At 37.9% G+C, this 15,458-nt stretch overlaps 1 protein-coding gene across 3 annotated transcripts in view; it reads right to left on the reverse strand.

Annotated features, from left to right (window-relative positions):
• Nucleotides 1-10,166: 10,166 nt before the first annotated feature.
• LOC122660269 overlaps nucleotides 10,167-15,458 on the reverse strand; it is a 28,151-nt gene continuing 22,859 nt past the window's right edge. The window contains exons 4-10 of one of the 3 annotated variants that reach the window (XM_043855504.1): nucleotides 14,087-14,232; nucleotides 11,839-11,901; nucleotides 11,658-11,750; nucleotides 11,321-11,482; nucleotides 11,026-11,132; nucleotides 10,603-10,775; nucleotides 10,167-10,508 (exon numbers count right to left, since the gene is read on the reverse strand). In XM_043855504.1, coding sequence (XP_043711439.1) covers nucleotides 10,246-10,508; nucleotides 10,603-10,775; nucleotides 11,026-11,132; nucleotides 11,321-11,482; nucleotides 11,658-11,750; nucleotides 11,839-11,901; nucleotides 14,087-14,232 — 1,007 coding nt within the window. In that variant the 3' untranslated portion in view covers nucleotides 10,167-10,245. Of the gene's footprint in view, nucleotides 10,518-10,602; nucleotides 10,776-11,025; nucleotides 11,133-11,320; nucleotides 11,483-11,653; nucleotides 11,780-11,838; nucleotides 11,902-14,086; nucleotides 14,233-15,458 lie in introns of all 3 variants that reach the window. The other 2 variants (XM_043855503.1, XM_043855505.1) reach the window with 2 other exon arrangements.

Genomic DNA, 15,458 nt, shown 5'->3' on the forward strand with positions numbered 1-15,458 from the left:
AAAAGGTAGAGAACAATGGAAATGGAGTTAACAACACGCCGAAACCAAATGTTAAAAATGGTGGGTGGAGACGGCTATTTCTAGAGAAAGAGATAAAGATCAAAACGGGAATTCGATTTTTCTGGGGAGTGGGGTGGGGGCCGTCAGGGTAGGATGTGTTTTTTGCGTGTGTGAGGGACGCGGTTTGCCTTTTCTTAGCTCAAGTAATCCGAACGAAACCCCCCACCGGCCCACCCCCACTTTCCCCTCAGTTTTTTTTTATGGTATTGTATTGTAAAATCCCCTCAGTGTTTTCAATATGCGTTAGGTATTTTGCTTGGAACCAATATCTACAGTCCCATTTTTCTCCCCCTACCCCTATTTGCCCTATTGCCTATTTTATAGTATTGTTTTGCATCGATGAAAAGGGGAAAAGAAGGGAAAATTATCTCCTCCAATTCCCCAATGCCTCTAATAAGGGGGGTGGACCCCACTCGAGCAGGGTGTTCAAATAGGGGTAGGGTGGTAATTGTGCCCCCCTTGTTAGAGGCACTGCGGAACTGGAAGGCTGTTAGGTTGCTTGACGCTAGACACAGGAATGGTGAAATGACCATCCCACCCTCCCTCCATGCAATAAAAAAATCACACGCACATGGGCACATTGGATGTCTTGGGTCGGTGTAGGGGGCCACACAGCCTAACAACAATTCCCCTTTGGATAAAAAAAATAGAAGCAAATTACTTAGACCTCCCTTGCTTTTCAATCTTGGTTTAAGTAGGGGAGGTCTGAGTAGTTGTCAGAAGGGCAGGGGAGGTTCTCTGAATTGTCAGAAAGGTCAGGGGAGGCCTAAGTAATTTACTCAAAAAATAGAGAAATAGCTGCTCAAAAGTAGTCTGGGTATGCCGCCCGCATGCCACGCATTAGACGTCGGGCTCCTCTCCAACAACCCCCATCGCCCAGGGAGTGCCCAGTGAAAATCCAAAGCAAGCATCCTTGCACGCGTCCAGTTAGCCTAGCCATTCGATGCCTCACTGGGCAATGGACTCCCTAGAGAGGAGCAGGATCCACACGCTAGAGAGTGATGTGCATATCTCCCTCTTCCCCCCATTGAAATAACCCGTATCCCTCTTGTTTGATACCCCGTCTTACACACCCAATGGTGCCACCTGCTAGCATGTAGCACACGTGGCAACATACCTATGTCTCTCCTTTTTTTATTATTGTTTTCTCTCTCTTTTTGTTTTAACTATGTGGGTCTCACGTGGATGATACTATTCTTTGCAACACCATCAATGTGTCGTGAGACCCCCCCCCCCCCTCCACTTGCTTCATGTGAAACCCTCTTTCTAAAAAATGGAAAAATGGTTTCTATGGGGGAGCATGGCATCCTGAGCCCAGAAAAATGGAAGGGGGGAGGATTTGAAATGACTGCCTCATCCCCATGAAATGCAAAATGACGTCCTGATTGATGCTTTTGTGTAAATTCTCATTGGCCCTATTTGTGCAAGGACACATTCCCCAACAACAAACACTTCCCCTTAAAAAATTAAAACAAATTATGTGTGAGAATAAAATCTTTTTCTCTACCAAAACATTTTTTTGGAGGTCTGATAAACTAATCTTTCTACCACTCAAGGAGGCAGGGTAGTCATTGCACCCATCCCCATGTGTCTGGGCGCAGCCTGCGCCCCTGGCACAAAGAACATTCTCCTGAACTTTTAATAGGGGGGGGGGGGTAGGGGATGGGGATAGGCCCCAAAGTGGTTTAAACTCATGACCTCTTATTTGTGTTGTTCCACCTATTGGATATTTAAGGAATTATTTGAACTTAACATGTGTTAAATTTCGAATGCAAATTAATCATACATCCTCATGGAGTCTATTTGAGCATTAACTTGACAAAGAAGTACTAAAAAAAATAAAAATTAAAGGAATTTTGAGTTTACTTGCCCACAAAATTTAAATATGTGCCAAGTACCCTATTTTTATATCATCATCCATGATAATCACTAAAAATAAAAAATAAAAAAAATCCATGAGAATCACTTCCATTGGTTATTATTGGAGATTATAATTGTTATCCTCACAAATAAATTATTACCTTTAGATTTCTTTAAACTCAATTGTGATGCATCCCATATCCCGGAAAAGAGCCAGAGTGGCTTAGGATTCCTCTTATGTGATCATTTGGGACCATTCCATTTAGTTATATCTAATCCCATGGACTTCAATGACATTTTAGTAGGAGAAGGCGAGAAGCTATGGCCATCCAGGAAGGTTTGTTACAAATTATATCAGAGGGGTAGCCTACAAATTGATGATCGAAAGTGATAATCTGGAGGTGATATCCTATCTACGGCATAGAACTAAGGATTCAGCCCTTCATGTTAGGCTGCTCATTGAAGACAATTCCCATTTATCTTCTTATTTTGATATGTGTATCTTCCAACACATCCCAAGGGCTGCGAACTCTATTGTATACTCTTTTGTTAGGAGGGCTGTGTCTATTATGGATAGCACAGTTTGACCTAATTCTGATCCTTATGTATCTGAATCCATTTTTTCAGATCACAAGGGTGTATTCCATTCCTATCAATAGATATCTTTTCTACAAAAAAGAAAAAAAGGGCATTGGTTTGGTTTCAAAATATAATTAGCAATAAGAGATTATTAATATATCAAATATTCAGTATACGGGGAAAGACAACACTGCTTGGTAGCACATACTTATGCCAAAACACAGGGTTGGCAAAATAATCACCCCATCCCCCATGTTGGACCCATGTTGGATGCACAGCACATGTTCCCATTGACCCGTGACCAAGCAGTATTATATATATATACTAGTAAACTTTGTGGCTATTTTTTAGGTGGCACAGAAAGAAAATGAGTCTGAAACAGACTAATCTAAGCACTAATAGGCTTTAGGCAATAATTTGAATACATGTTCCATTCAATACTGATTTCCTTGGTGATTATTTTGATATGGACTATCACGCCATCAAACTCAAGGATCAAAGCATATGACTTCATCAAGTATATATAAAATGGGATTTAGAGTCGTGAGCTTAGTTAGTAAATTCGCATATTATATGCGTCCCCGTATTTTTAAACATATAATACTCCCATCCCCGTATTTTTTCATATTTTTATAAAAAAAATACGCCAATCAAATATTATACTCTTATAATACGTATATTATACTCTTATAATACGCGTATTATACTCTCTTTTTTTTAAAAAAAAATTACCCAAAAGATTAGAATTTAGGGAAACGATTTCACTTTCCCTTTCGTCCCTTTCGATTTGCGTTGAACATCCAACCGTAGCAGGCAACAGTAGCCGCCATCCATCTCCAATCATCCTCGCCATCTCCGTTCAACAAAACGGCACTTAAGTCTTGTACTCTCCTCTTGTTTCTCTGGTCTTTGAACTTTGATGGTGGTAGTGAAGCAAATGAATCTGGTGTGATATTGGCAAGAACGGCTCAATCTCTATTTTATTTTATTTTTGTTTTTCTATCTCTTGTAGCTAATGTGTACAGTGGAGATCCATATCTGGAACTCTCCCACTTGTCTTGTGTTGGTTAATTAGTGGGAACTCATCCCCCTTCACAAGAACACATCTGGTTAAAAATATATGGTTATCTCATTGTAGATAGAAAGAAATGTAATGTTGGAAGAATGATTTAATGATAAGGTAATCAACTTACTAATGTCATTTTCAGACAATCTACATTCATTTCTTGTAGATTATTGATATTTTGGTATGTTAAATGATAATCTTAGAGATGTTATATAACATATTATATTATTGTGTTTATTTTAGTTAATAAAATCATGATATTATTTTGTTTATTAGGTGGTGAATGCATGTTATTTAATAAATATGTCCGTTTTTTTAAAAATATTATTGCCGTCTATGCCATATTATACCCATATTAAAGACGTACCATATTATTACCGTATGCGTTTTATGAAGCCGAATTTTTTAAAAATTTTATTACTGTCTAGTCCGTTTAATTGCCGTACGTATCCGTTCCCGTTCAATTGCCATTCCCGAACTTACTAACTAAGGTCGTGAGAGGAAGCCCATAAATTTTGACATCAAAGCGTTCTCTTTATTAATCAAACTGGATTCTAGTGTCGTCTACCTTTTGCATGCATCAACGTTTTTTTAGAAGCCGTCAAATTGAAACATACGATAACATCACTCACTCACTCACTCACTCACTCACTCTCTCTCTCTCTCTCTCTCTCTCTCTCACACACACACACAGAGGAAAGGAAACATTGATATATTTTAATATGAAAGATCATAACTCACGCCATCTTGATCAGCCACATCAATAGTAAACAGTTACGTCTTGATTGCACTGTGTATCGATCTTTCATTATAATTGAGCCAGTTCCCTTATTTGCCACAATATTTTTGATTTCATGAAAAAAAGGGCAAAAGAGAAATCAATAGTAGAAATCCTACTCTGACAAAAAAAAAAAAAACACAAAGCGTAAACTTACTATCAACCTAAACACTATACGTCTAGTACATTCCATTAGGCTATAAAGATTTGGGAGATATCCTTGTAAATATTAGCATGAAATGTAGAAAGACACCAACATCACATTTGAATAGTATTTATTTCCGTAAGACCAAATCTGAAAATAGAATGGAGAAAATAACGATAAATATTAACTAACATAAGGCTTACCAGGCTCGTATCTTTATCTAGTCCTCAAATAAAAGTCTTTTTGCTGTTGATAGAAGAAGTAAAACCAGAATCCGTAAAATTCCAAAAGAAATAAATGAATATCGAACCTAAGAGTAGAAGAAGAAAACAAACAGTGGGCAATCACCCAAGCACAAAAATAGGTAGTTCGTAAGTGTGCCAATTCAGAGGATTAGAAGAAAGATGGAGAGAAATTGTTCGTCATTTTCTTCTTTTAGCTCAAAGCAGAGCAGCTAGCAAGAAGGCAGATAAGAAAGCAGAGAATGTTACATTCTTTAAGAACTTAGAAAGTAAACTTTGAAATTTTTCCACGAGGATAATGACACAATGCTTATTGGAACTGAACTATCAGAAACAGACTTAGCTAAATGAAAATGTCTAGAATAAGAAGGGCGTCCTAATCTCCAATGTTATAAATCTAACTTTGCAATAGTAATTTTAGCAACAGTAGTGGAAATAGATCCAAACCATAAAAATATATAATGCACCACGCTCATAACTAATCCCAATCACTCTCTTTGTGGTCCCTTGAGATCCCCAAAATGTAGGTCGAAGGAGGAGAAGATTTCAGAAAAGGGAGCTCATGGATTACAGAGTGAAAAGTGAATTAGTTTCCCTTTTCAACTAAGATTTGATGGTGTAGACTGAACAATTTATACCTTAAATCACCTATGCTTGTATGTGCTCATCGTGTGTTGGTATGATATCCTGTCAAATGAGATCTCAATCCTATATTGTATAGTCCTACTATCCTACAGACTGATATCTCTATTGTTGCACTGGAATGCCTGTTAGTACTTCCATTGACTGACTCCGATGGGAAACTAAACAATAAACAAAAATTAATTAGGTCAAACAATCATGATGTCGATGAGGACGACTTGGCTACGGAATGTGGAGAAAAAGAAACATACAATGAGCCATGGAAGGATGAAGTTCATATCCTCCCTGGTGATGAAATGATAGAGAAAGGGAATGTCCAACATGTGCTGATTTTAGGTGAGGGAAGAGCGTAAAATTCCATCTTCCAACACTCTAGGAAAATCGTCTGAATAGATACTGTCAACAACTAAGATAGACATTGTCAACCACCAAGGAAAAAGATATAGATAGTGAACTTATACCTCAAATGATGAAACAAGGGCTGTTCCCATCATGCGAACGGAAAAAAAATAGATGTCAACAAAAGTTAATTTAAATCCTAGAACCAACACAACAATACAACATTAAAAAAATGTGTCAAAAAAAGTTAATGCTTCTTGCAAAAACAATAATTAGCATTAAAATTTCTATTGCGTACTTTGTATAGAAGAACACATATCTCAAAAGTAAGGTACATAACTTGTTGGCAGATAACCAGGAGAATTAGCATTGGAGGAACAACAAAAACAGTGGGACTGCAGAAATGGAAAAGGAGATAAAAGAGTGCAACTTAAAAAAAGATCACAAGAGCGTACAAAATTTATTATGCTCAGTCTTCAAGCCTTGACCTCTGTAGATAATCTAAAGTTGAACAGTGGGTAAAAAAGAAAGGAAAGAGTTGATAGGTTCCCCATCACATGGAACCACCAATCCATCTACTTGTGTGGCAGGGATGAACTTAAATAATGTTCAACTTAAAACATGAACTTAATTAGAACATATCCATTTACTATTATCAAGTCCGTATTTATGTTCTGCATACCTCATGGTCATTTGTAAAGAAGACACTATCAGAGAATTCATTTATAATTTAACTGTTATCACATATGCAGAGGATGCACTCAACACTTTAGGAAGTCGCATCTCTGTAAATGTATGAAAAAATGTATTGATTCACGAATAAATATCATCACTTTGAATCACACAAGGTCTGCTTTTGCTGTAAAATTAAGGAAAAGCAGCATGACAATACGTTGTAGGATAGAAGAGCTTCTATAGGCCCTTGTCCTTAACAAAAAAAAAAAAATAATAATAATAATAATAATTGAACAGAAGATAGCAGTTGCTTCGGTGAAGAAACAGAAGTGGCAACTAAAAATAATAATTAGTTAACATGATCAGGTTTCTGAATTATATGGCACTTCCCGTAGTGAAATTGAGAGTTTACTTAATAGTTAATGATATGGGAAGAAAAGAGTCAACCAGGATTAGGGGTTAAGAAAAGAAGACGATGAAATATAAGAATCAAACTGAAATCTTGTACGTGTGTGAAATAGGGTTGAGGATGAGTTACAAGGGAACACTTTTAGTGATTCCAAAATTAGCAATCAGCATAAGAATGCTAATCCAGAGCCAAAAAAAATAAGAGAAATTATTTATACGGCAATGGAAAATCATTTGAAAATATTAAAAAAAAAAAAAAACAGTTAGGAAGGAAGCAATACCAAATATGCATCTAATAGACCACATAGCTTCAGTTGAGTAGCGGTTAGATCTCAAAAACACTCTTGGCACTTTGTAACAGTGTAACAATCTACAATAGGAAAACAATTTAATCTGAAAATGTCAAATCTATGGGAGATGAAGAGTCCTGTAAGTAGAATTAATATATTAGACGAACCTGAATAACAGAAGGAGGAAAGGATTGGAAGGCTGGGAACTCAGTCCCTTACGGTGAAAATCGTTAAGCTTCTTTGAATCGGTGTCGATATACTCCAAGACCAAGTAGAGAAGTGGATTCTCATTCTTGCCCATGTGTTCGAAGCAGACCTACATAACCCCTGAGAAATTGGCAGTAAACACTAATTTTGAACAAATCTCAGAGAATTTGAAAACCCAAACAAATAAGGAAAATGGAGAAAGTGTATCTCTTCGGATAACCACAGTGAACCAATCCCTAACCCTAGAAAGAGAGCAAGTAGTCTCTCGTCACAGAGAAATAGATTAAGAAGTGGAGCCGTGGAGGGAGAGAAGAAGGTTTGCCTCTGTTGACCTTGAGGAATGACGACTGTTGGACTCACATGGAAACTGCAGATTTATGGGGAAGACACTGTTGAGAGAACCTCTGGTTTTGCTATATCAGTGAACGGAGGATTAATTTCTGAAAAAATGAATGGGTTTAGAATTAATGTATTAAAATAATAGTAATAAGTACCTATGAAAGGTTAATTAGAAATCCAATGTTTATTTAAGGAATTAAATGGGCTTTGGTTTTCTTGGCTTGAGATGAAAAGTTTTTGGCTCCACGTCTACCAGATTCACACCTTCCCACATTACACGATAAGTTATTCCTTTTAATCCCATATTTTCCAATATTATCCAACGAAAGGGTATATTGAGAAGAGGGAGAAGAAGAGATATTGAACGAAAAGGTATATTGAAGAGAAAGACATGGTTTGTGGGAGGAATGAAATGGGAGTGGGTTTTGTATTTGGCGTCCAACGAACTGGTTAAGTTATTAAAATAATAATAATAATAAATACTAAGGGAAAAAAACAAATGGATTTTAAATGAAAATAATATTAAATAATATTAAGTATACACAATAATAATTATTGAGGGTACCAAAGATTTTGTAATTATTAAAAAACATGACAAAATGTTAAAGATTATAAAAATATAATTTTTAGAATGAAGGATATAAGTGTCAAATGAACGTTTAGCCACCACCAAACATGTATTCATCGATTGGGGAAGATGAGTTGTAGATTTCAAAATCGTAAGGGTTATTTATTTTTTTTCTTTGTAAAGGTAATTTTATTCATTCATTTTTTTTTTTTTTGGATTTTTCTTTAAAAGGGTAATTTTATTAATTCAAATTTAATTTTTAACAGTATTAACCATGAACTCACGAAATAGACTTATTTGTTACCGGTTGTAAACCTCATGTTTGAGTACCCTTGCTTGCTCAGAGAACCTTTCTCCCATATTTCCAATCTCTCAAAAAAATGTTGACACTTCTCTAAGCTCATGAAAAAAAAGGGTTCGGGTCACTTTGTCTGGGACGAGATTTGAGACAGGCCTACAAAGATATCAAAGAGTACCTGAACAAGCCTCCGGTATTGGCTGCCCTCTAAATCATTCATTGGGAGCAATACTCACCCATTATATATGTTGTGTGTGAGGTTAGAGATCGTTGCATGGTATTAAAGAGCAAAGGTGGAAATCTCACCCCTTCCACACACTGAATAATCAGGTTTTTTTTTCTCGTTTCTTCTCTTGTCCGTCGCAGAGCGTTTTCTTTTTTTCTCCTTCCGCCGCCGTGCGTGTCTCAGTCCACCTCAGTGCGTGTTGCTCTATCCGCCTTAGTGCGTGTCTCTTTTCCACCATGCTCATCGGAACCACAAACGAAGACGACGGCTCCAACGGCTCCAACGGCGAGTTCAGGTCCGCCGTCTGGTCCGGTAGGGTCTTCGACCTGAGCTTTATGGAGGAGAAGGCGACGGTGATGAAGCTTTATGGAGGAGAAGGGTCTTCGACCTGGATCGACGCTGTGCTCATGCGCATTGGCATCTCAGGCAGCGATGGCGCCTTCTATCTCTGCGCTTTCGTCTTCACACTTTTTGACTTGGCCATGTTCAAGAACAGGGAAGTTCTGGTACAGTGTGCGGCCATGGCCTCCATGGGCTTCCCTTCCACCTTCCTTCCCTCCCCCCTTTATCCGCACGGTGTCCCTCCACCCTCCCCTATTTTCCGCAACCATGCCCCCCCCCCTCCCCTCCCCTTTTCCCAGCCCATGTCCCCTCCCCCTCTCCCCTTTTCTTTTTTCCTTTTTCCTTTTCTTTGTTAGGTTCTAGTTTTGCAGGTTACGCCGGTTTTGGCATTGGTGTTGCCATGGAAATGGCTGGCTCCGTTACCCTGACCCCTTTCGTTGTTCAGATCTTGTGGTCCTGTCACTGTTCACCAAAGCTCCTCTCGTCACAGCAACGTGTCGGCTCACGTAAACATGATGGCGCAAATCTTTTCGGCACTAATGGGATCGTTTCTATTGACACGAAAATGCATGCGCTTATCAATTGCTGTGTCGACAATACTTTTTCTGTGGCAATGGCTTTCACCCATCTCCTTCTCCGGATGACTCAATCTATGGTGGCATGCAAGACCGGGTTGCTTTCCGCCTCGTCGGTCTGGGTTCTGTATACCCAAACCTTCTGTTGGTCATGTTATCTATGTTTTTTCAATATCTTTTTATGCGTCCTGTTTTTCTATTGGCGTTGGACGCGCATGAATGAATAGTCCTGTTATCTACCAAAAAAAAAAAAATGCTTCCACACGCTCCCTATGTCCTCACATTGGTGGATAGAAGGGATACTTACATAAATACATAATGGTATGACTATTAATTTGAAGTTCGTTGCAGCTTTTAGGAAAGTTATTTTTTCAGTTTGAGTTTCATTGAGGAAATTGACATTTTAATGGCAACTTTACACAAGTTTTGATGTGATACAAAATGACCGAATTTTTCGTTATCCATGACGAAGAGAGAAAAAATATCTTCACTCGTGGGTTCTGGTGCTTATTTATTTTTTGGTATTTTACAAAAATTACAATCAGGGAAACTCTTTCGAGACCTTGGATCAGCTTTGCGGTCGTTGAGGTGGAATACAATATTTAATCACTTAAACCAGCTGAACCACCCCCGTCGCCTCTCAGAGGTACTGCTCTGGTCTTTGGAGGGAGTCAAAGTGATCCTTTCAGCATGGGCTACAGCCCAGTTGTTGAAGTCAGGTGACGAAAACAACTCTTCCAAAGCTTTTTTTGTGAAATCCTTTGTGACACTATCCAACTCATCTTTTGGGTATCGTTGCCTTTGAGGTATCTGGTGGAAGGTAGAATAGTACGTCTCTGAATCTGAAGACCATGATGCGTTGCTCACACCTGAAAGATTTGCATAGAGAAACTTCAAATCCAATAGTGATCCACATTGATTACTTTCTATTTACTCATATATAGTGTAGGGAACCATACAAACCTTTGAGAGGAGAATTGCAGGAGGCTAGAGTGAATGGTTTGGTTAGAGTCCCATATGATTCAGACTCTGCTAACCTTTCAGTCCTGCATACGTATTCATCACATGAGTCCTCAGCAGGTGAGTCTTGGATCTGGAATCTTCTGCGCTTATTTTTCGATGTCCTAAATTTTCGCCTGGAAAAAAGTATTAAGGTGATTTCCTCTCATCCACCACAACTAACATTGGATGTAGCAGAACATAGAAGAAGGGAAGACAGCAGACCAATGTAAACATGGCAAAGCTAGTAGTCATAGATGGACATACAAAAAGCATTCCGCAAAAGATGGCTACAGCTATCTCAATTTCTAGATATCAAAACTTTCCCTGTCAAGTTGACGTCAACTAAAAGGATGGAAGCAGGTTTGGCTATAGAAGCTGATTTACTTGTACAGGTCACTGATGAATCTTGACTTCACAATCCTCCTCATTGTCGATGAGATAATTATTCCCGATACCAGTGCCTCTGCTGCTAAAATGGGATCCAGGGAACTCTGCAAGAATAAAAAAGATGCATGCATGCCACATTATTTTTTATGAAATTTGTTCCAAGTATCACAAAGAGGTCACCGAAGATGAGAGGGGGAAAAAAATCTAATTGATTCTGATGTACTATTTAGGTTAAAGAAAAAACCACACAAGCTCATAAGGTGAAATTGATGGCTATAAAAAAAGAATGAACCTGATATATCATAATAGCAGCAAATATCCGGATGGACCATGCAACAAGATGAGCAATACTAGTATCAATAGATCCATCTTTTGTCAGGACAAGTTTGTGTACAGCCCAGAAAGCCAGCCAAGCTCCAGTTAGAACAATGCACACCAGCAAAAATATGACCAACTGCATTACATTAGATTGGAAACCATCAGGATGTATAATCTGGAAAATGATGCCCACAAAAAACCACAATCATTGTGATCTAAAATGATCATACAACAAAGAAGTCAATGTACATGAAACTACTAAATGTCAGAGAGACAATGGATCTCTATAAAGCAGAGGAAAACTTACATACAGGTTTGTACATGTCTTTGGTGATTCCCATCTCCACAAGTATTGAATGGGACAAACCCCGCAAATAGTATAGAAGAAAAGATCCCAAACCAACCTGAAGAAAATGATATTGGCATCTAATAACTCCTTTCAAGAGAGTGGAAAATTAGAACCCAAAAAATGAATAAAAAGTTGACACTCACAATAGACGAGTATATAAAAATTCCCAGTGAATTCTTTCGACCAGTAGGAAGCAGCTTCATCCCCTGCCAGTGAGCCTCATCAAGGATGGAATTTAAATACTAAGCTTAACAAACTAAGCCAACTGGAATACTGTGAAGTTTTAAGACTGAACTAGGTCTCTGTGTGTGTGCGTGCATGTGGATACTCTTTGATACAATGAAACAAAACATCTCCATATAATAAAGAGAAAAGCAAAATACTGGATAGCATTCAGAAATGCACGCACTTTTTTTACTTTCTTCAAAACCCCTTTTGTAAAATGAAAATGGTTTGAATTCAGATTTTCCTTTCTGCCCTTTTTCCCTCTCACTCCACATTTTGCCGAAAATGGTTTGATAACCGGCAATATTTTATCATGTATTGCAGCCTTTATAAGAAACTCTACGTAAGTAGATAACTCCTAATAGTACTTGAGTTATGTAGTGAAGAAGATTAAGGCCCATACCAATGTAGAAACCTAGGACCAAATTGGAGATATTTGAGAAGAAACAGGAAGGCTCTGCAGAAATTCCCACAATAAATCTGGGTGCTTATAACTAACTATAAGCAAAAAGCCTGATTCCAAGTTTTAAGGGCACAATTATCTTAAAACCAAACAAAATAAGGAAAATAAGCTAATTTCTAAAAGAAATATGCTAAAATAGTAAGTTAGAATGCGCTTTCAAAAGGTCTAGTCAGCCCAGAATTCTGTTCATTGAATTGGCCATATTCCAGTTCATTATATCAAAATGGAACCAAAGAGAGAGGGAGCCATTCAAGAGTGAGAGAGAGATCTCCGTAGGCTACAAACTGGTGCTGCTGCTGCTTATTTCCTATTTGACGTCCTGGTTAACTTTAAAGTTGCTATATGATCCAGACAGTTAGATACTATGGCTGCTGCTACATACTAGGTAACAATTTCCCCTTTTTTAATAAAATTAGTATATCAAAGACACTTTCCACCAACTTCTAAACAAACTGGGAAATAAAAGACAGTAAAACTAATCAATTACAGCCAAGATTTTAATCAGCATTTCCCTACGTTAATTGATGCTTCAAAATAGGAGCTTCACATCATAGACTCTCATTTGCGGACACTGACACAGCACCAACTCAAATGTCTGTGTATCCATGACAATAGGACTTCTATGCTAGAATATTAGTTTCTTTAAAGGTCAGAATTTTATCTAGGAAAAGGAACCCTACTCCGTGTGTGGGCCATTACAAACAGATAGGAAGCCAATGGTTACCAAAAGACCACTTTGATTTGATTCTGGAAGCATACACCCTTTGAATTCCTTGTAGAACAGTAATAACAGCAATAATCATAGTCTTGACATGGATGAGATCAGCCTTTTGACTGAGTTTTGAACAGAACAGCCTCTTTTCAATTCATTCGAGATGCCTAATATTGGAATCAAATGGTCAATACCAGAAGGGGAGAAAAACAGTAACCAGGCCCCATTTCGGCTCAACAGCCACCCTGGTCTTTGTAAATATAGCTATCATGATTCCTCTAAACATATACTCAGAGCAGATAAAAAACTTAAGAGCACATCCAGACAGCATACAGATGGTTCTAAAACTTTAAAAAAGGGCGTACCCAGTGCATGAGGCTCCGCAGCCTTGCCCCTGCTTCGCAGAGAGGCTGTTTCTAGAGACTCGAACCCGTGACCACTTGGTCACAATGGAGCAACCTAACCGTTACACCGCACCAAGGTCCACCCTCTAAAACTTTACATATTTAAACAAAGTACTGTATAATACCCTAGTCCACAGAATCCTTTTTTTTTTTTCATGATTCTATGAGTCTGACACCTCATGTTTGCGTCCAGTTCCTACTCCCTGCACGCGTATTCATAAAAAGGTGTCATAGATTTTGTTTCCTAAAAGAATCATTTATAGTACACCTTGTCTTCTGTCCAACTAATGCAGGTATCTGACACGAAAAATTCTCAAAAGCAAGGTGTACATATAGTACATATACGTTCCAAGACTAAACTACACATACAGTAAATAGTTTAGAAGGATAGCGATTATCACTTGAACACTAATACTCAACAGTTTCGATTGTATTGCATAAGAACTAGTCAAACATAGCTGAAGAATTAAAAACAATACTCCTACGGATAGACAAAGGAGACTAGATTTCATACAATATGGTAAAACTCAAAGAATTACTCCAATAATCGAATATAAATATCCCGAGTATTGAATATGGCATTGTACCTGAAAAAGAATCATCAGAATCACAAGGATGATGCCAACAGCCATTGCACTGCTATAGTAGAACATTATAGACATGCTAAGATCAGGTGCCAGTGTCATCAGAGCAATGCCCAAGACCAAAAAAATCACACGATACAGCAAAAGTTCTGCGAAAACAAAGAATTACATGTTATGAATGCCATTTTCCATAAAATAAGGACCATATGGATACAAATTGGTAAATATATTCTTTAAAAGTATATCCAGCTGTTAATAATAGCTGATTTTCTCAAACAGAGACAAACTCACTATGTAAATACATTATTTTGTAGAAGAAATCTTCCAAATAGTTTTCAGAGTTCAATGATTAATAGTTGATTTTCACAAACAGAGACAGACAAACTATGTAAACAAATTATATTATAAAAGAGATCTTCCAAATTGATTTTAGAGTTCAATGAGTTTGTAATTTTTTCAATTAAGTAATTATACAAGAGCATATCTATAGTTCTCATTCCCTAGGGTTTTCAATTGCAATGTATTGACAGATAGTGTTGTAATTTGAGGAAGTCCAAGATCTCTAAATAAAATTTAGAAACTTAGGAGACTAATAGGGGTCCTGCAGATGTGACTATCAAACCTGTCAAATTAGGGAAAAACCAGAACTGTAGGGAGGTCCTACTGCTAACGAAAGGATTCCTGTCTAGTCCATAGTTCAAAATCTCGTTTCGTTTCAATCGAAATTTCGAATATTTCGAGTATTTCGGTCGAGTCGAAACGAAATGCAACATCGAATTGAAAAAATGCAATATTTCAAAATTTTCAGCCATTTTGTCATTTTACACCCACAAATGGCCAAGCAAAACTCATAAAAAAAAATACCATATTTCGATGAAATTTCAGTATCTCGGAAATTTCGGTCAGACTGAAACACCGAAATGAAACGAGATTTTAAACCTTGGTCTAGTCCAATGCCAGTCACCCTTCATGGGGCATAAGCCCAGACGTCCAGCCCAAACAGCAGTCATATTGATGAGGACATCATACCACCAAGCGAGGATTCAGCATTTCAGCGTTTATCAGAGGAGACATCATAGATCTCATCCACTGCTTCTCTGTGGATTGACGACGAGTTTTGCAGCTACCGTATTGCTACAGTGCAGCCTGTGGACCCCACTTGCAGCAGCTGTTATCATTAGCTAGTGATTTTGTTCCTATTTCTACTTATTTATTATTTCTATTTCAGTTTATTAGTGTATGTGAGGAAAGGGGCTCTTTTTCTTTCTCTATTAACTGCACCATCCCCCCCCCCCCCGAACCGAGTTGTCTGTCCCCTTTCATTTATTTTTATTTTCTTTTTTTTAGAGACAGTTAACCTCTTGTAACCATTCTC

Source organism: Telopea speciosissima, chromosome 4 (genome assembly GCF_018873765.1).
Source record: "Telopea speciosissima isolate NSW1024214 ecotype Mountain lineage chromosome 4, Tspe_v1, whole genome shotgun sequence".
Taxonomy (NCBI): Eukaryota; Viridiplantae; Streptophyta; class Magnoliopsida; order Proteales; family Proteaceae; genus Telopea; species Telopea speciosissima.